General features: G+C 35.4%; 1 protein-coding gene across 1 annotated transcript; it reads left to right on the top strand.

Annotated features, from left to right (window-relative positions):
* The first annotated feature begins 21,421 nt into the window (after positions 1 to 21,421).
* On the top strand, positions 21,422 to 21,936 carry LOC124909584. Its single transcript, XM_047450250.1, has 2 exons — positions 21,422 to 21,562; positions 21,607 to 21,936. The coding sequence occupies exons 1-2, from the start codon at positions 21,422 to 21,424 to the stop codon at positions 21,934 to 21,936; spliced, it is 471 nt and encodes a 156-aa protein (XP_047306206.1).
* The last annotated feature ends 748 nt before the right edge of the window (positions 21,937 to 22,684 follow it).

The following is a 22,684-nucleotide window of genomic DNA, read 5'->3' as shown; positions in this document are numbered from 1 at the left end:
AAATAAATAAATAAAAATAGGTTTGATGTTCTTGGGTTAATTCTGTTGAATCACAGTCCAAAAAGATTCCCAACATGATTGTAATGATGTTGGGAAACTATTTGGATAATACTTTATCCATCCCGATCATGTTTGATCAAAATCAAAAGTTTCAAAATAATTGAATTTTTTTAGTTTGGTTCAAACAAGCATCTAGTGTTCTTGTGTTTGTATCAATCAAGTATATGTAGTATAAGGAAGATATTGGATAGCTCCTCATACTTCAAAAAAGCTTTAAAATCAAATACTTGATTTTTGATCACAAACTGTTTAGAATAAATTGATCATCATTCATGTCGATTGATACCTTGAGATGATAATCAACATGTTCGTGAGAACTTTGTGAAGCTATCCAAGCTCTTATATCAAAGAATCAGAGCTAAAAAACAAATTTAAAAAAAAGATGCAGTTTTGTATTTTTGATGACCGAGGTTTGTTAGCCTAGGACCGAGAGATCCAATTGAGGATCCTCGGTCCGAACAGAAACCTAGGACCGATAAATTCGAACCTAGGACTGATTTCTAGTATCGATGTTCTTGTGTTAGGACCGAGAGGTCCGACCGATGTTCTTGTGCTAGGATCAAGAGGTCTGACCGATGTTCTTGAGATACGACCGAGAAATCTGACCAAGGATTCTCACCTAGGACTAAGAGGTCTGACCTAGGACCGAGAGGTCCAACCTTGGGACCGAGAATCCCAAACTCTAGGACCGAGAGGTTTGGCATTGGGACCGAGAATCCCTAACCCTAAGACCGAGAATCCTATATATTTATTGATAAGATAATATATATATATATATATATATTATATGATTAAGGGGAAATATATATATATATATATATATATATATATATATAATAAAAGATAAAATATATTTATATAAAATTAATTATTAAAGAGAATATATATAATGATAAGAGAGAAAATGAAATAAATTAACTAAAATATATAAATACATATTTTTTATTATGATGAGAGCAAATAAAAATATGTTAATTAAAAAAGAGAAATATATATAATAATATTTATATATATATATAAAGAAAATAAAAGTTAATTAAAAATTTATATATTTATTATTATGAGAGAAAATAAAAATAAGTTAATTAAGAATGATGGATTGATTATTATTTTACAAGAGGAAACTTTATAGACAAAACTGGTAAGGGTTGTTCCTGTATATAAATTAGTTCGTTATTATTTTATATAAATGTTTAAATAAGAAACAAAATTTTAATAATTAAAATAGTGTCTTATTTGAAAAAGAAAATGGGACAATAGATTAAGCATATCGGATTAAGTATGTAACTCGCGCGCAAACACATTTAACCATGTGTTTGACGGACTCGAACTCAGAAACTTAGGGTTAATATCTAATTCTTATTGGCTAGAAGAGGAAAATTATTTTATTTTATTTTTTAAAAAAAATTTAAAATAGATAAAAGTGTAGAAACTAAAACACAATAATATCTCAATACTCCCAATGTACATCTTCCATAAAATAAAATGCTTTGATACCATTTTTTTGTGTGAGTTTTCGGAAGGTCTTATCCAAGGCAATGGAAATAAAGCCAAAGATGATCTTCAAAGCCAAGAACGTTGATTTCCATGGGATTTCACTACTGAAGCCTATGAATTCCAATTTGCAGTTCTCCCAGGACAAGAGAAGTTAAAGGGGGTGGGGGAAGGGAGTATTGTCACGTGCATGTAGTTAGATAGTTAGTATATTAGTATGTTAATTAGTCTGTTGGTTAGTCGTTTAGAATAATTGTATAAATGTAAGACAATGTATTCCAATGAGATAATGAATAATGATATCAAATAGAAGCTGTTTTTCGCGTCGGTTTGAGAAACTTTTTTTTTTTGCATTATGAACCCTCGTAATGATTGGAATAAAGAATCAAAATGACCATTGTGATTCATGATATTATGATGGGTGGACTTCTATAGTTGCAATTTGGCTCTTACTGATTATCCCTATGTTTTTCATTCTACATGTGGTTGTAACAATTTATAGTATTTTCTGAATAACCATTACAAACTGCTAGCTGTTTTTGATGCTTAGGATCAACAATTGATTTCATGTCTGTATTTGCAGGGTCTTATCAAAATTTGGTGGTGCTCTATTTCTGTTTGTGCAAATCATCATTTTATTAGATGCCACTCACTCATGGAATGATGCATCAGCATCATGCATGGGTTGTTAAAGATGAATACAAGTGGTTAGAACATTTTCTTCTTTATATTTGAAAATACTTATTGTTTTTGTTCTGTTTTTTTTTTTTTATTTAAAGTAGATTAAAAAACTAAAAACAATGTTTGTTGCATTGTTTATTTGGGTTTTTTTTTTCATCTTTTTGTTTACTTTTTCAGTTATGTTGTTTTCCTTGTGATCTTAGTTGCATGCTGTATTGCATCATTTACAATTTCAGGACTTCAATTTCAGCTTGGAGCCGAACAAATGCTTGTTCATAAACCTCCCACACAGCCACCTCACTTGATTGCATATTTATTCACAATCCTATCGAACAAAGGCCGCTAGAAAAATCACTGTAAAATAAGATCAATACAACCATGGGTCTCAAGGTGGTGGATGAGGAAGACTAGTTGTTTCAATCAAAATCGTATCTGAGACAAGATTTTGGTTATGATGGTAATTGTTTAATTTGTATGTGGGGTTGATACGAAACAGTGACTTGACGCATTTAAAAGAGAAATAATGAGATCTCGTATATACCATAAGAGGCCTGACAAGAAAAGTCGGTGGATATTGTTGTTGTATATCTTTGGTGTGATACTATATTTAATATGAATGCGGACTATTATATCTAGATTAAGATGAACAAATTGCAAGAAAAATCAAAAGAGAAATTTAAGAAGAATGGTATTATATTATTATAATGTTGGAAATTAATTACACATAATTAAGTATATGTAGTCTTTTATTTGTTAGTAACTAAAACACATTAGTGTATAAAATAAAGATAAATATTTATTTCAATAAATTTTCACAAGAGTTTAGATGTTCACCTATCCAAGATTAGTTCAAACATATAGCTATATCAATGATTTGGTACAAAAGATGCTTTACTTTAAAATATTGTGTTCTTTCTTCCTCCGACTGAGCTTAGTCCTCGAGATTCAACATCCTCGCCCCAAATGGCTCTTCAACACCGACAAGATTCCACAACCCTTATTCCCTCAAAAGGTTTTCCATTAACTCGTTTCAGAGATCATAGTGTTTCCCATCGAAACGAGGCACGCTAATCAAATTGTTTCTCACTCTCTCGTCTCACATCTATCGTGTTTATCCTCTCATCACAATTGTTTCTCTCTCGTGGTGCTAGGTTTATGACCCTATACCACTTGTAAGATAAAACAAAGTGTAAGCTTAACAAATATATTATCAATACTAAAATGACTAAATTGACTTCCTTAGTGAAAGGAATTGGTTTTAAATAGCCTACAATTCAAACAAATAACAAACAACTAACATATCTAAAATAAGGTCACTAACACTATTTACTTAATAATTGAAATAATAATAAAAGCAATCGTGCAAAAACATATCCTAAAGACGGGGTGTTTTATTTTAATTAACTAAAATAACTTCAAATTAAAGACATATTCCAACAAAATCGTTGTGTTTTTCGCAACATTACACTATTTGATTATTTTTTTTCAAATGAGATGGGCTCATGTCAATACATCTTCAAAGATTAAGTGTCGCCAAGCCAATTGTGTAACCCCATATGGACCCAATTGTTAGAATATGAGAAAGAGAGATGGTTGCGGATTGCCACTGTATTATCACAATGCATAGTAATTGGAGTTGATGATTTTATACTTAAATCCTTGATGAGTGCCTTTAATTTGCCATACCAACTCGTTTATTAAATTTTTCATTGCCCAATATTCAATTTCAGCACTTGAACAAGACACCACATTTTGTTTCTTAGACTTCAAAGTAACCAAATTGCCTCATATAAAAAGTGTAATATATCGTGGTTGATTTTCTATCGATGATGTCTCCAGTCCAGCATAATCCATATTACAATACCCAACAATCTCAACATTTCCATTATTTCCCATCCAAATGTCTTAACCTGGTGAGCCTTTGAGATACCAAAGAATCTTTTTAACCATGTTTCAAGGATAGACTAAAGGCTCCTTCATGTGTTGGCTAACCTGGTTCACATCAAAACATAAGTCAGGTCTAGTGATTATTAAGTAATGAGCTTACTTTCATGTCTTCGGTATTCAGGAGGATATGTATAAGGTTTGTCTAGTGGATCATCATTTTCTTTATCCCCCTTTCGCTTGACCTTGTAGCCATCCTCATGTGGTGTTTTGGATGGTTTAAAACCTAATTTCCTGTTTCACTTATCAAATCAAGAGTATATACTTTCCTTGTGATAGAAATAAGACTTCTAGAAAACGACATACCACTTTCCCTAAGAAGTATTATAGTTCTTCTAAATCTTTAATATCAAAAACAGATTTTAGGAAGAATTTAGTTTCCTGAATACCTACTTGATCAATGTCTGAAATGATCAAGTCATCCACATAAACCAAGACAATAATAATGCCTTGAGGACTTTAAAAGGAGAATAAGGTGTGATCAGCTTCCGATCGACTAAAATCTTAATCTTTGAGTGTATAGCTGAGTTTGTTATACCACACCTTTAGAGATTACTTGAGTCCATAAATTGCTTTCCTAAGCCTTAGGACTTTTCCTAAAGTGACTGAATTTTCAAGACCTGGTTGCGGAGTCATATAGACTTCTTCTTCCAATTCTCCTTGTAAGAAGACATTCTTCACATCCATTTGCTATAAATCACATGTAAGGTTGGTAGCACTGGACATAATAACTGTAACTGTGTGAAGCTTTGCTACAGGTGCAAAAGTAACCTTGTAATCCTCCCCATAGTTTTGTGTGAACCCCATTGCAATTAGGTTTGCCTTATACCTTTCTTTATCACTATTACTTAGGTACTTGATTGTAAATATCTATCTTAAGCTCACAGTTTCTTTCTCAGAGGTAACTCAGCTTCATCCCATGTATGATTTCTACTCATGGCTCCAATTTCATGATCAACTACTTTAACCCATTCTTTACTCTCCTTAGCTTTTCAAAGCTTTAAGGTATGTGATATAGATCAATCTTTCCAATAAATACTTGATAATCTGATGGCAAAAGGTCAAGTGAACACACAATTTGTATTGGACGAGAAATAGCTAGATTTTTGTAGTACTTCCAAAGTTTCGAGCCAAATCTTTGTCTAGTGCTTCTTCTTAGTGGAATGATTTCTTCAACTAATTCTTCCACTTGATCCGGAGCTTGATGTTGATCTATAATAGGTTCACTTTCAGTCTCCCCTCAGCTTGAACTAGAGACTCGTCATTTTGATATGATTCTACAAAATCTTAATCATTTTGATCTCTCAATTTTAGATCAATCTCCAGATTATCATTTTGATTTAGTTGATATTAATACTTTTTTATTAGTCCCGGTAATAAATTACTAAGATCGAAGGCCCTCCATTATATCAGATGTAGAGCTGGCGAGATCCTTGATAGTTTCTCACTCCATTTTGTCATATTACCTTGATTCTCCATAAATTTTACATTCCTAGACACCAGCAGTTTATTGTTGACCAGATCATAACATTTATGTCCCTTCTGTGTTGTTGAGTAGCCTAGAAAGATACTTTTGAACTTTTAGCATCCAACTTGGTTTTTTGATCACATGGTACTAAAACAAAGTACACACCTAGAAACTTTTAAAAGATCAAGAGAGGGTTTCATTTTGTTTAGTATCTCAAATGAAGATGTATCTCTTAATACTCTAGTTGGAATTTTGTTGATGAGATAACATGCAGTCATTACAACATCTTCCCAGAATCTCATTGGCACATGCGAGTGAAACATCATTGACCTTGCTACTTCTATAAGATGTCGGTTTTTCTTTCAGAAACTCCATTTTATTGAGGCATGTAGGGAGAACTTGTTTGATGTATAATTTCATGTTTAACTAGATGTTCTTTGAACTTATACCTTGTGTATTCTCTACCATTGTCCGATTTTAGTACCTTAATTCTTCTATTAAACTGATTAGTAACATAGTTCTGAAAGTTGGGAAAATCATCAAATACTCTATCTTTAGATGGAAGCAAAGTTAACCAAGTGCATTTGGATTTCTCATCTATAAAAAGTGACAAAATATTTCTTACTATATGTAGATAGACAATGTGAGGTCCAAACATCAGAGTGTACTAAGTCAAATCATTTTTCATATATAATAGTGGACTTAATAAAAATAGTTTTTCAATGCTTCTCTAAAATACAAGCTTCACAACTATTATTTTTAAACGAGATACTAGGCAACATAAGTTCAGGAACTCTATAGTGTTAATGGCCTAATCTAGAATGCCACACGACATTATTAGCTAAGAATGAGTTAAAAGATAAGGTTTGATTGCTTAATGAATGATTCTCCAAAATATATATGTCTCCCTTAGTGCTTCCTTCTTCAAGCAATTTTTCGGTCTCAATATCCTAAAACTTCACATCATTGGAAATTAATATACTGTAACTATTATGCCCAAACTCATCTTTTTCTGTTAGAAAAGGCTAGTAGGGACAAGGGTGCATTTCTGGAATATCGACCCTAATGTATTCAATTATAAGTCATGCTAGAAATAGACTTGTTATTATTATTAGAGGCTGAGATATAAACAGGCTGTGTTAATTATATTGTGGGACATTTTGTAGAAGGACCCATGTAGAAGAGGCTCACAATTATGCTTAAGAATAGACCTGCTGCTACTATTAAGAACTGGGATATAATTGCTATGTGTTAAATTATATATGTAACCCATAATGTATAAGGGACATGGGGTACAAGAGGCTTATAATTGTACTTAGGTAATATTTCATAAAAACAACAAGTGGCAGGGACCCAAGTTCAAGGGACCCACTTGATAATTAGGATAAGTTTAATCCTAACTTAATTACCTCTTTAGTCAATAATTAAACACACTTGCTTCTCCTTTAATTTGAACACTTGGCAGCCTTATAACATCCCACCCTAACCCATTGCATAATTTTCACTTGCCCCAGCTGCATGCTACACACTTAGCATGGAAGCCATTAGCTCACCTTACCCCATTCGCTTAGTTCATTTAGAAATCCAGCTCTCTCTCTCTCTCTCTCTTTATGCAAAAATTAGGAACTTTGAAGAAAGGCAAGAGCAAACCCTAGCCAAGATAATCTTCTTTATCCCAATTTCAAAATTAAGGCAAGCTTTTTCTTAAATTCATTCTTTAAGCCACACATAGCTATTTATCACAAGCACTTTCTGCCTAAATCTTGTATATGTTGGAAATACATGTTTTTATGGCATAATATGGTTTTATGGACAAACTTGGTTTATAAACAATCTATTCTTCTAAAGTAAGACAAGGGTCTTCATGTTTTCCAGAAATTATAGGATTTCCATGATTTGTTAAGTATAAACTTTTATAAAACAGAAACTATTATGATTTATGCATACATGGGCGCATATTATTGATTAATGAGTATTGACAGAAACGGTTGGAGGCTGGATGGCATAAGCTCTAGCCAGCCAATTCCAAATGTACTGGTTGAATTATTTGTGGGACCAGAGTATCTAGCATGAGCTCTATTTACTGTTGCCCAATCAAAAGACGGTTCAAACAGGTTAAGGCCTTTTAGGGATGGACTCCTAATTGTGCATTTTCCAAATACGGCTCAAACAGATTCCTTGCCTTCAGGATCAGCTCTAAATGGTGTAGGGTCAAATATGGCTCAAGATGTTACTGTACAGGCCCATGAACTCATATTTTTCTAAAACATGCCAATGGTTTTATGGACTGTTCATCTCTTTTAAAGTATGAACATTTTATGCATACATCTTCTTTTTAAAAGTAAAGCATTCCAGCAGGTTTTAAAATACTTATTTTTTTGCTGAGTCATTAGACTCACTATGTTGTGTGTGGTGTAGGTACCCAGCCCTAGCTTTTGTACTCTTGAAGGAATGAGGCTTGGAGAGGAGCCAACTGATGGGGGGAAGAGTGTGGGAGGAGGGACCAATGCTGCTGAATTACTTGTCTTTTTGTATCAATACTTGACTTTTATTTTGGGTCCTTTCTTACTATCTAATGGTGCATGTATATAAGACTTGTATAGAAACATGTTAGCATGATGGATTATAGGTTATCCTGTTGTAGTTTCTTGTTGCTGTTTGATGCAGCTTATATATATATAAAATATATTTTTGAACAGAACAAGTTGTATATGGTTTCAGCTAGGGATCTCAATGTTAAATAGATATATATGTTGAGTAGTAGTTATATTATATGATCAGGGACGTTTTAGTTGGTATCAGAGCAACGGTCCCGATCCTTAACACTTCCACACTCCAGCTTCTACAGTATATCTCCAAGATCTCGCCTTCAATGTTTGTAAGTTTTATATGATTAAATGTGATATTAGGATTGATGATAGGGAATAGGAATTCATCTTATATGGTTTAAAAATATGCTAAGCTTTTCTTAGAGTCTATATATGATTTTAGATTTAAGACAATGGGGAAAGCTGCGAAAGCCCAGTCTTCATCATCTTCTGCAGCAACGGAGCCAGATCAGAATACACTTTTGATAATATTAATTGAGATCTTGAAAGAGAAGAATCGTCTTCAAGGGGAGCAAATGAGGGCAATGTTTCAGAATAATAATAATAGTAGTACTCACAATAACCATGAAGGAGGGAAAGCTCCTGTTTACAAGCAGTTCATGACCTTTAAACCAGCCGAGTTCAAGAGTAGCATATATCCAATTATTTCTAAAGAGTGGGTTCAGTCCATGGAAACAATCTTTGAGTTTATGCAGATTATAGAAGTGGAAAGGGTCAGGTGTTCCACTTTTATGTTGAAGGATGATGCACGAATTTGGTGGCAGGGGGCTAAAATAGCACTTGATCTTAACAACATAACCTAGAGAGAGTTCAAGGAGGTCTTTTATGGGAAATATTTTACTTTGAGCACCAGAAAAAAGCTAGCCCGAGAATTTTTGGAAATCAAACAAGGAGATTATAGCATTGCAGATTATGTGAAAAGGTTTGAAAGAGACAAGTATTTTGCTCCAATGATTACCGATGACGCTTCCATGGAGCTTAATCACTTTCTTGAGTGACTCAATGCTACAATCCGTCGGGATGTGAGGCTTAGTAATCCTTCTTCCATGAGGGAAACAATTGATCGAGCTCTAATGGCTGAGAAAGACAGCCAAGATATCATCAAGGAGGCTTAGGCTAAGAGGACCAGTTATCAAGGGAGGGAGTTTCATGGTCCAGCAATGAAGAGGCCTTTTAATCAGTCCTTCAATCGAAATGCTTTGCCCCAGTCATCTTATAATCAGGCTGCTAATTCCCAGCATTCTCAGCAACCAAGGAACTTCTACTACAAAACAACAACCAAAGACCTTCTCAACGGCCAGCAGTCACAACAATCAAAGAGGGTTCAACCAGTTGGGTCAATATCCTCAGTCAAATCTTCCAATACTCCAATTCCATTATGTACCATCTGTGGGAAGACTCACATAGGGAGCTGTATGCAAGTGTCCAATGTTTATTTGAGGTTTTTTTTGGCATCTTCTTGTTTACTTTTTCAGTTATGTTGTTTTCCTTGTGATCTTAGTTACATGCTGTATTGCATCATTTACAATTTCAGGACTTCAATTTCAGCTTGGAGCCGAACAAAGGCTTGTTCATAAACCTCCCACACATCCACCTCACTTGATTGCATATTTATTCACAATTCTATCGAACAAAGGCCGCTAGAAAAATCACTGTAAAATAAGATCAATGCAACCATGGGTCTCAAGGTGGTGGATGAGGAAGACTAGTTGTTTCAATCAAAATCGTATCTGGGACAAGATTTTGGTTATGATGGTAATTGTTTACTTTGTATGTGGGGTTGATACGAAACGGTGACTTGACGCATTTAAAAGAGAAATAATGAGATCTTGTATATACCATAAGAGGCCTGACAAGAAAAGTCGGTGGATATTGTTGTTGTATATCTTCTAGCTTCTTTGGTGTGATACTATATTTAATATGAATGCGGACTATTATATCTAGATTAAGATGAACAAATTGCAAGAAAAATCAAAAGAGAAATTTAAGAAGAATGGTATTATATTATTATAATGTTGGAAATTAATTACACATAATTAAGTATATGTAGTCTTTTATTTGTTAGTAACTAAAACACATTAGTGTATAAAATAAAGATAAATATTTATTTCAATAAATTTTCACAAGAGTTTAGATGTTCACCTATCCAAGATTAGTTCAAACATATAGTTATATCAATGATTTGGTACAAAAGATGCTTTACTTTGCAATATTGTGTTCTTTCTTCCTCCGACTGAGCTTAGTCCTCGAGATTCAACATCCTCGCCCCAAATGGCTCTTCAACACCGACAAGATTCCACAACCCTTATTCCCTCAAAAGGTTTTCCATTAGCTCATTTCAGTGATCATAGTGTTGCCCATCGAAACGAGGCACGCTAATCAAATTGTTTCTCACTCTCTCGTCTCACATCTATCGTGTTTAGCCTCTCATCACAATTGTTTATCTCTCGTGTTGCTAGGTTTAGGACCCTATACCACTTGTAAGATAAAACAAAGTGTAAGCTTAACAAATATATTATCAATACCAAAATGACTAAATTGACTTCCTTAGTGAAAGGAATTGGTTTTAAATAGCCTACAATTTAAACAAATAACAAACAACTAACATATCTAAAATAAGGTCACTAACACTATTTACTTAATAATTGAAATAATAATAAAAGCAATCGTGCAAAGACATATCCTAAAGACGAGGTGTTTTATTTTAATTAACTAAAATAACTTCAAATTAAAGACATATTCCAACAAAATCGTTGTGTTTTTCGCAACATTACACTATTTGATTATTTTTTTCAAATGAGATGGGCTCATGTCAATACATCTTCAAAGATTAAGTGTCGCCAAGCCAATTGTGTAACCCCATATGGACACAATTGTTAGAATATGAGAAAGAGAGATGGTTGCGGATTGCCGTTGTATTATCACAATGCATAGTAATTGGAGTTGATGATTCTATACTTAAATCCTTGATGAGTGCCTTTAATTTGCCATACCAACTCGTTTGTTAAATTTCTCATAGCCCAATATTCAATTTCAGCACTTGAACAAGACACCACATTCTGTTTCTTAGACTTCAAAGTAACCAAATTGCCTCCTATAAAAAGTGTAATATATCGTGGTTGATTTTCTATCGATGATGTCTCCAGCACAGGGTCGGCCCTGGGGTAAGGCAACCAATGCACTTGCATAGGGCCCCCCACTTTTATAGGGCCTCATTTTTTATATTTAATAATATTATATTATTAATATTATTTTTTCCTCATTTTTCTCCTTTAATATTAAATATATATTATAAAAATAACTTTTTTATCTCCTTTTTAGTTTCGTATTATAATATATTAATTATTTATATTTTATTTTATTAATTAAAATTTTAAATTTTTTTTTTACTATTTTAGGGGCCCCAAAATTTAAATTTGCATAAGGCCCCGAAAATCTCAGGCTTCTTAGGGCCGGCCCTGCTCCAGCATAATCCATATTACTATACCCAACAATCTCAACATTTCCATTATTTCCCATCCAAATGTCTTAACCTAGTGAGCCTTTGAGATACCAAAGAATCTTTTCAACCATGTTTCAAGGATAGACTAAAGGCTCCTTCATGTGTTGGCTAACCTGGTTCACATCAAAACATAAGTCAGGTCTATTGATTATTAAGTAATGAGCTTACTTACATGTCTTCGGTATTCAGGAGGATCGGTATAAGGTTTGTCTAGTGGATCATCATTTCCTTTATCCCCCTTTCGCTTGACCTTGTAGCCATCCTCATGTGGTGTTTTGGATGGTTTAGAACCTAATTTTCCTGTTTCACTTATCAAATCAAGAGTATATACTTTCCTTGTGATAGAAATAAGACTTTTAGAAAATGACATACCACTTTCCCTAAGAAGTATTATAGTTCTTCTAAATCTTTAATATCAAAAACAGATTTTAGGAAGAATTTAGTTTCTTGAATACCTACTTGATCACTGTCTGAAATGATTAAGTCATCCACATAAACCAAGACAATAATAATACCTTGAGGACTTTAAAAGGTGAATAAGGTGTGATCAGCTTCCGATCGGCTGAAATCTTTATCTTTGAGTGTATAGCTGAGTTTGTTATACCACACCTTTAGAGATTACTTGAGTCATAAAAATTGCTTTTCTAAGCCTTAGGACTTTTCCTAAAGTGACTGAATTTTCAAGACCTGGTTGCGGAGTCATATAGAACTTTTCTTCCAATTCTCCTTGTAATAAGACATTCTTCACATCCATTTGCTATAAATCACATGTAAGGTTGGTAGCACTAGACATAATAACTGTAACTGTGTGAAGCTTTGCTACAGGTGCAAAAGTAACCTTGTAATGCTCCCCATAGTTTTGTGTGAACTCCATTGCAATTAGGTTTGCCTTATACCTTTCTTTATCACTATTACTTAGGTACTTGATTGTAAATATCTATCTTAAGCTCACAGTTTCTTTCTCAGAGGTAACTCAGCTTCATCCCATGTATGGTTTCTACTCATGGATCCAATTTCATCATCAACTACTTTAACCCATTCTTTACTCTCCTTAGCTTTTCATAGCTTTAAGGTATGTGATATAGATCAATCTTTCCAATAAATGCTTGAAAATCTGATGGAAAAATGTCAAGTGAACACACAACTTGTATTGGACGAGAAATAGCTAGATTTTTGTAGTACTTCCAAAGTTTCGAGCCAAATCTTTGTCTAGTGCTTCTTCTTAGTGGAATGATTTCTTCAAATAATTCTTCTACTTGATCCGGAGCTTGATGTTGATCTATAATAGGTTCACTTTCAGTCTCCCCTCAACTGGAACTAGAGACTCGTCATTTTGATATGATTCTACAAAATCTTAATCATTTTGATTTCTCAATTTTGGATCAATCTCCAGATTATCATTTTGATTTAGTTGATATTAATACTTTCTTTATTAGTCCCAGTAATAAATTACTAAGATCAAAGGCCCTCCATTATATCTGATGTAGAGCTGGCGAGATCCTTGATAGTTTCTCACTCCATTTTGTCATATTACCTTGATTCTCCATAAATTTTACATTTCTAGACACCAGCAGTTTATTGTTGACCAGATCATAACATTTATGTTCCTTCTGTGTTGTTGAGTAGCCTAGAAAGATACTTTTGTACTTTTAGTATCCAACTTGGTTTTTTGATCACATGGTACTAAAACAAAGTACACACCTAGAAACTTTTAAAACATCAAGAGAGGGTTTCATTTTGTTTAGTATCTCAAATGAAGACGTATCTCTTAATACTCTAGTTGGAATTCTGTTGATGAGATAACATGCAGTCATTACAACATCTTCCCAGAATCTCATTGGCACATGCGAGTGAAACATCATTAACCTTGCTACTTCTATAAGATGCCGGTTTTTTCTTTCAGCAACTCCATTTTGTTGAGGCGTGTAGGGAGAACTTGTTTGATGTATAATTTCATGTTTAGCTAGATGTTCTTTGAACTTATACCTTGTGTATTCTCTACCATTGTCCGATTTTAGTACCTTAATTCTTCTATTAAACTGATTAGTAACATAGTTCTGAAAGTTGGGAAAATCATCAAATACTCTATCTTTAGATGGAAGCAAAGTTAACCAAGTGCATTTGGATTTCTCATCTATAAAAAGTGACAAAATATTTCTTATTATATGTAGATAGAAAATGTGAGGTCCAAACATCAGAGTGTACTAAGTCAAAACATTTTTCATATATAATAGTGGACTTAATAAAAATAGTTTTTCAATGCTTCTCTAAAATACAAGCTTCACAACTATTATTTTTAAACGAGATACTAGGCAACATAAGTTCAGGAACTCTATAGTGTTAATGGCCTAATCTAGAGTGCCACACGACATAATTAGCTAAGAATGAATTAAAAGATAAGGTTTGATTTCTTGATGAAAGATTCTCCAAAATATATATGTCTCCCTTAGTGCTTCCTTCTTCAAGCAATTTTCCGGTCTCAATATCCTAAAACTTCACATCATTGGAAATAAATATAGTGTAACTATTATGCCCAAACTCATCTTTTTCTGTTAGGAAAGGCTAGTAGGGACAATGGTGCATTTCTGGAATGTCCACCCTTATGTATTCAATTATAAGTCATGCTAGAAATAGACTTGTCATTATTATTAGGGGCTAAGATATAAACAGGCTGTGTTAATTATATTGTGGGATATTTTGTAGAAGGACCCATGTAGAAGAGGCTCACAATTATGCTAAAGAATAGACCTGCTGCTACTATTAAGAACTGGGATATAATTGCTATGTGTTAAATTATATATGTAACCCAGAATGTATAAGGGACATGGGGTACAAGAGGCTTATAATTGTACTTAGGTAATATTTCATAAAAACAGCAAGTGGCAGGGACCCATGTTCAAGGACCCACTAGATAATTAGGATAAGTTTAATCCTAATTTAATTACCTCTTTAGCCAATAATTAAACACACTTGCTTCTCCTTTAATTTGAACACTTCGCAGACTTATAAAATCCCACCCTAACCCATTGCATGATTTTCACTTGCCCCAGTTGCATGCTACACACTTAGCATGGAAGCCATTAGCTCACCTTACCCCATTCGCTTAGTTCATTTAGAAATTCAGCTCTCTCTCTCTCTCTCTCTCTCTCTTTATGCAAAAATTAGGAACTTTGAAGAAAGGAAAGAGCAAACCCTAGCCAAGATCATCTTCTTTATCCCAATTTCAAAATTAAGGCAAGCTTTTTCTTAAATTCATTCTTTAAGCCACACACAGCTATTTATCACAAGTACTTTCTGCCTAAATTTTATATATGTTGGAAATACATGTTTTTATGGCATAATATAGTTTTATGGACAAACTTGGTTTATTCTTCTAAAGTAAGACAAGGGTCTTCATGTTTTCCAGAAATTATAGGGTTTCCATGATTTGTTAAGTATAAACTTTTATAAAACAGAAACCATTATGATTTATGCATACATGGGCGCATATTATTGATGAATGAATATTGACAAAAACGGGAGGAGGCTGGCTGGCATGAGCTCTAGCCAGCTAATTCCAAATGTACTGGCTGAATTATTTGTGGGGCCAGAGTATCTAGCATGAGCTCTATTTACTGTTGCCCAATCAAAAGACGGTCCAAACAGGTTAATGGCTTTTAGGAATGGACTCCTAATTGTGCATTTTCCAAATACGGGTCTGTTAGATAAATTAGACCGGTTAAAATAAGAACTTAACAAAATAAACTTCATGTGTAGGAGAAGGGTTAAAGAATCAGGATCGGTCAAGTAATTCAACCGGTCAAGCAACACAACCGGCCAAGAACCTAACCGATCAGGAAGACATGACCGGTCAGAAGAGAAGGCCAAAACCAGAGGTCATCCGGTTAACCTGAAGCTATGAAAAACCGGAAGTCATCCGGTTAACCTAAACAATCGATCGGTGTAAACAGATACTTTAAGTATCTGTTGAAGATGATACCAAAGGGACAGATCATAGTATTGCCATATTCATACAAGTCTGAGGATAATCTGCGGGTTGTAGAAGATCGTCCGACAAGATCTTCCCACTCTAGGATAAATCAGAGGCGCAACCCTCCAGGTGCAGGCAACTGTCCAACCGACAGTTGCCATATTAAGTAAAAGACAAACCTAGCCGGTTTGACCTATACACTGGAAGCCTAGACCGCCAGGTCTGAATCACTAAACCTCTGCTCAACCAATCAGATTCAAGGAAAAGAAATGTGACCGTTGACACATTTCACCTATAAAAGAAGGAGCTGAAGAGGAGTAAATGCAGTTACAAGTTACAAGAGAAAATATTTAAGAGTTACACCACCCCAAGTTATAAGTGATCTTTATCTCTCTAAACTAAAAGAGCATAAGTGTATTTGAAGTGAGATTATAATTTCGGTGAGAATTGTACGAGTGTTATCGAGCAGCAAATAAGTCTCGATCGGATTGTGTTTGTTTATTCCTTAGTGAATATCCTTCTCGCAGTTTCGAGAAGAAGGGGTGACGTAGGAGTTTATCTACGAACATCCATAAAAATTTGTCTTGTTATTTACTTTCTGTCGGCTTTACATACTAACCGATCCTACCTAAACCGACTTACTGAATCCCAAAACTGACCCACCAAACTCCAAACCGACTTTATCCAAATACGGTTCTATTCATCCTCTGTGTGCTGCTTCAACCTGAAACAAATAACTTCCGCACTTGAACTCGGTTCAAGGGTTTGTGACAATTTGTGTAGTATTGAAACCCTGGTGTTAATCTCTAACCGGATTAATCACCAACCGTTAAGTGACACGCGTTAACCGACCAGACCCCGGTTCCCCAGCCGCGACCTAGATCCTAACAGGTTCAAACGGATTCCTTGCCTTTAGGATCAGCACTGAATGGTGTAGGGTCAAATATGGCTCAAGATGTTACTATACAGGCCCATGAACTCATATTTTTCTAAAACATGCCAATGGTTTTATGGAATGTTCATCTCTTTTAAAGTATGAACATTTTATGCATACATCTTCTTTTTAAAAGCAAAGCATTCCAGCAAGTTTTAAAATACTTAATTTTTTGCTGAGCCATTAGACTCACTATGTTGTGTGTGGTGTAGGTACCCAGTCCTAGCTTTTGTACACTTGAAGGAATGAGGCTTGGAGAGGAGCCAACTGATGGGGGGAAGAGTGTGGGAGGAGGGACCAATGCTGCTGAATTACTTGTCTTTTTGTATCAATACTTGGCTTTTATTTTGGGTCCTTTCTTACTGTCTAATGGTGCATGTATATAAGACTTGTATAGAAACATGTTAGCATGATGGATTATAGGTTATCCTGTTGTAGTTTCTTGTTGCTGTTTGATGCAGCTTATATATATAAAATATATTTTTGAACAGAACAAGTTGTATATGGTTTCAGCTAGGGATCTCAATGTTAAATAGATATATATGTTGAGTAGTAGTTTTATTATATGAGCAGGGACGTTTTATTTGGTATCAGAGCAACGGTCCCGATCCTTAACACTTCCACCCTCTAGCTTCTACAGTTTATATCCAAGATCTCGCCTTCAATATTCGTAAGTTTTATATGATTAAATGAGATATTAGGATTGATGATAGGGAATAGGAATTCATCTTATATGGTTTAAAAATATGTTAAGCTTTTCTTAGGGTCTATATATGATTTTAGATTTAAGACAATGGGGAAAGCTGCGAAAGCCCAGTCTTCATCATCTTCTGCAGCAACGGAGCCAGATCAAAATACACTTTTGATAAGATTAATTGAGACCTTGAAAGAGTAGAATCGTCTTCAAGGGGAGAAAATGAGGGAAATGTTTCAGAATAATAATAATAATAGTAGTACTCACAATAACCATGAAGGAGGGCAAGCTCATGTTTACAAGCAGTTCATGACCTTTAAGCCAGCCGAGTTCAAGAGTAGCATATATCCAATTATTTCTGAAGAGTGGGGTCAGTCCATGGAAACAATCTTTGAGTTTATGCAGATTATAAAAGTAGAAAGGGTCAGGTGTTCCACTTTTATGTTGAAGGATGATGCACGAATTTGGTGGCAAGGGGCTAAAGTAGCACTTGATCTTAACAACATAACCTAGAGAGAGTTCAAGGAGGTCTTCTATGGGAAATATTTTACTTTGAGCACCAGAAACAAGCTAGCCTGAGAATTTTTGGAAATCAAACAAGGAGATTATAGCATTGCAGATTATGTGAAAAGGTTTGAAAGAGGCAAGTATTTTGCTCCAATGATTACCGGTGACGCTTCCATGGAGCTTAATCACTTTCTTGAGGGACTCAATGCTACAATCCGTCAGGATGTGAGGCTTAGTAATCCTTCTTCCATGAGGGAAACAGTTGATCGAGCTCTAATGGCTGAGAAAGACAGCCAAGATATCATCAAGGAGGCTTAGGCTAAGAGGACCAGTTATCAAGGGAGGGAGTTTCATGGTCCAGCAATGAAGAGGCCTTTTAATCAGTCCTTCAATCGAAATGCTTTACCCCAGTCATCTTATAATCAGGCTGCTAATTCCCAGCATTCTCAGCAGCCAAGGAACTTCTACTACAAAACAACAACCAAAGATTTTCTCAACGGCCAGTAGTCACAACAATCAAAGAGGGTTCAACCAGCTGGGTCAGTATCCTCAGCCAAATCTTCCAATACTCCAATTCCATTATGTACCATATGTGGGAAGACTCACATAGGGAGTTGTATGCAAGTGTCCAATGTTTGTTTCTTATGTAAGCAACGAGGGCACATCCAAAGGGACTGTCCCAAGAAGAATGAGGTTGCACTAGGGAGGGTTTTTTCAATGACAAGGGAGGAGGCAGACCCTAAGACCACGATTATTACGGGTAATCTTTTAATAGCAAATATTTTAGCCAACACTTTGATAGATACTGGAGCAACACATTCCTTTATTATTGTATGTTTTGTTCAAAAAGTTGGTTTAAAACCTGAGGAATCTCTGATGGCATAAAGAATATCACTCCCTTCAGGCTCTCACCTAAATTCTAATAAGATTATTAAAGCCTGCCTAGTTTATAATCAGAACCATAAGATGTTAGTAGATCTTGTGGTAGTAGATATGGTAGGATTTGATGTGATCCTAGGTATGGACTGGCTATTCCGACATGAGGCGTAGATTAATTGTAATAAGAAGACGGTGGTGCTAAAAGATCAGTATGGGAAGACCTTTCTGTTTCGTGCGATTCCTGCATTTAAAAGGCAGCAACTGTTTTTAAAAGGAGCCACCAGGGTGATGTCTTATAATTATGCTATGATAGTTGGGCAGAAACTCAAGTTAGAAGATATTGAAATAGTAAGGGATTTCTCTAGTGTATTCCCTGATGATATTTCAAGTTTGCCGCCAAAGCGTGATGTGCAGTTCTCTATAACGTTGAAGTCAGGGACACTGCCAATTTCAAAGGCACATTATCGTTTAGCACCTACGAAAAATGAAAGAGCTGAAAGATCAATTGCAAGATTATCTAGACAAAGGCTTCATCCGCCCAAGTGTGTCTCCTTGGGGTGCATCAGTCCTTCTTGTGAATAAGAAAGATGGGTCCAAAAGGTTGTGTATTGATTATAGGTAGTTGAACAAGGTGACAATTCAAAATAAGTATCCATTGCCTAGAATTGATGACCTGTTTGATCAACTTCAAGGTGCTTCGGTGTTTTCCAAGATTAATCTGCGATCTGGTTATCATCAATTGCGAATCAAGGAAGAAGATATAAAGATAACCGCATTCCGAACTCGCTATGGGCATTATGAGTTCTTGGTTTTGCCATTTGGACTAACCAATGCACCAACTGTATTCATGGAGCTGATGCACCGGATATTCCATTCGTATTTGGATCATTTTGTGGTGGTTTTCTTGGATGATATATTAATCTATTTGCGTTCGGAGGAAGAGCATAGGCAACACTTGGTTGTAGTTTTGCAAGTCTTGAAAGAAAATCAACTGTTTGCAAAGTTAAGTAAGTGTGATTTCTGGCTCATATAGATTGCGTTCTTGGGGCATATCATTTCAGCAAGGGGGATAGAAGTTGATCCATCAAAGGTGGAAACAGTTAAGGAGTGGGCGACACCAAAGAACATGACTGAGGTGAGGAGCTTTCTTGGATTAGCAGGCTATTATAGGAGGTTCATCAAGGGCTTCTCCAAGATAGCACTACCTCTTACAACTCTAACGCGCAAGAATGTGAAATTTGTGTGGTCTGATCAATGCGAGACAAATTTTAATGAGTTAAAGCGGTGCCTGATTTCTTCCCTAGTGATTATCATTCCAGAAGGAGTAGACAACTTTGTGGTTTGCACAGATGCATCAAAGTGTGGACTAGGAGTTGTTCTTATGCAAAACAGGACTGTAGTGGCTTATGCTTCAAGACAACTGAAGATTCATGAAAGGAATTATCATACCCATGACTTGGAATTAGCTGTTGTAGTCTTTGCCCTTAAAATCTGGAGGCACTATCTTTATGGTGAGAAGTCTCAAATATTTACCGATCATCAAAGTCTGAAGTATTTATTTACTCAAAAAGAGTTGAATATGAGGCAGCGGTGTTGGTTAGAACTGGTGAAAGATTATGATTGCGAAATTGTTTATCAACCGGGGAGCGTCAATGTTGTAGGTGATGCCTTAAGCCGTAAGTCTGGTACCCTTAATCAAATCACTGCCTAGTCTGACCTGATTCAAGAGTTTGAAAAATTAGATCTGGCTGTGATTGAGCCAATGCAGGCGTGCATTCTTGCAACTCTATCCATTTTTCCTGATCTTGTAGAAAGAATTAGGATGGGACAAGCTGATGACCCACAACTCACCTTATGGAATCAAAGAGATGAGAATAGGGAAACACCTTTGTATAGCACTAGGAATAATCTGGTGTATCACAGGAATCATCTTTGGGTACCTTTAGTAAGTTCTTTAAGGTAAGAGTTATTGGTTGAGGCACATACTACCCCATATTCTATTCATCTAGGAAGCACCAAAATGTTCAAAGATATGCAGATGTTGTATTGGTGGTCTAGTATGAAGAAGGATATCATTAAGTATGTTAGGGAGTGCTTAACTTGTCAGCAAGTTAAGGTGGAGCGTCAAAGGCCTACTGGACTTCTCTGCCCACTACCCATACCTATTTCGAAATGGGACGATATTGACATGGACTTTGTTGTTGGTTTAACTTTGACCTTGAGAAAAATGAATGCCATCTAGGTAATAGAAGATCGTCTTACTAAGTCAACACATTTTATATCGGTAAAGACAACTTTTTCAATGAATCAATACGCGGAGCTGTACTTGCAAGAGATCGTTAGGCTCCACGGCATTCCAACCACAATCGTGTCCGACCGAGATCCTCGTTTTACCTTGCACTTCTGGGAAAGCTTGCACAAAGGTTTGGGGACGAAGTTAGCATTCAATACTGTATTTCACCCCAAATGGATGGCCAATCAGAAAGAGTGATCCAAATTTTAGAATATCTGTTAAGGGCATGCCTTATAGATTTTAGTGGTGATTGGGAATCAAGACTACCATTGGTAGTGTTTGCCTATAACAACAGTTATCAATCTTCCATTGGCATGGCACCCTTTGAAGCTCTTTATGGGAAGAAATGTAGAACTCCCCTGCATTGGGATTAAGTTGGGGAAAGAATGTTAATTGGGACTGAGATCATCTCCAGCACAGTTTCCTTAGTTAGCAAGATCAGAGAAAGATTGCTAACAGCTCAAAGCAGGCATAAGAGTTATGCAGATAAGAAGCGCCGGGATATAATATTCAACAAAGGCGACCATGTATTTCTCAAGGTATCCCCATGCAAAGGTATCATTAGGTTCAGAAAGAAAGGGAAGTTGAATCCAAGATATATATAGGGCCTTTTGAGATTCTGGAGGCAGTTGGTGAGGTTGCTTATATATTAGCATTACCTCCAAGTCTTGCTGCTGTTCACAATATTTTTCATGTGTCCAATTTGAGGAATCACATTCCTAATACCAACCATGTAATTCATTATGAAGAAGTTCAGTTAGCAAAAGATCTATCATATGAAGAGAGACCAACCCAGATCCTGGCCAGGCAAACCAGGAAGTTAAGGAATAAGGAAGTAAGTATGGTCAAGGTGCTTTGGCACAACAGTTCAGTAGAAGAAGCCACCTGGGAAGTAGAATAGGATATGCAGCAGAATTATCCTGAACTGTTCTGTAAGTAAATTTTGAGGTCGAAATTTTTATAAGTAGGGTAGAATTGTTATTCCCAAACTCATTTTTTTCTGTTAAGAAAGGCTAGTAGGGTCAATGGTGCATTTCTGGAATGTCCACCCTTATGTATTCACTTATAAGTCATGCTAGGAATAGACTTATTATTATTAAGGGCTAAGATATAAACAAGCTGTGTTAATTATATTGTGGGACATTTTGTAGAAGGACTCATGTAGAAGAGGCTCAAAATTATGCTTAGGAATAGACCTGCTGCTACAATTAAGAACTGGGATATAATTGCTATGTGTTAAATTATATATGTAGCCCAGAATGTATAAGGGACATGGGGTACAAGAGGCTTATAATTGTACTTAGGCAATATTTCATAAAAACAGCAAGTGGCAGGACCCATGTTGAAGGGACCCATTAGATAATTAGGATAAGTTTAATCCTAATTTAATTACCTCTTTAGTCAATGATTAAACCCACTTGCTTCTCCTTTAATTTGAACACTTGGCAGCCTTATAACATCCCACCCTAACTCATTGCATGATTTCCACTTGCCCCAGCTGCATGTTACACACTTAGCATGGCAGCCATTAGCTCACCTTACCCTATTAACTTAGTTCATTTAGAAATTCAGCTCTCTCTCTCTTTAAGCAAAATTAGGAACTTTGAAGAAAGGCAAGAGAAAACCCTAACCAAGATCATCTTTCTTAT

The sequence above is a fragment of the Impatiens glandulifera genome, chromosome 7 (genome assembly GCF_907164915.1).
Source record: "Impatiens glandulifera chromosome 7, dImpGla2.1, whole genome shotgun sequence".
Lineage (NCBI taxonomy): Eukaryota > Viridiplantae > Streptophyta > Magnoliopsida > Ericales > Balsaminaceae > Impatiens > Impatiens glandulifera.
This window is presented reverse-complemented; position numbering and strand designations above follow the sequence as displayed.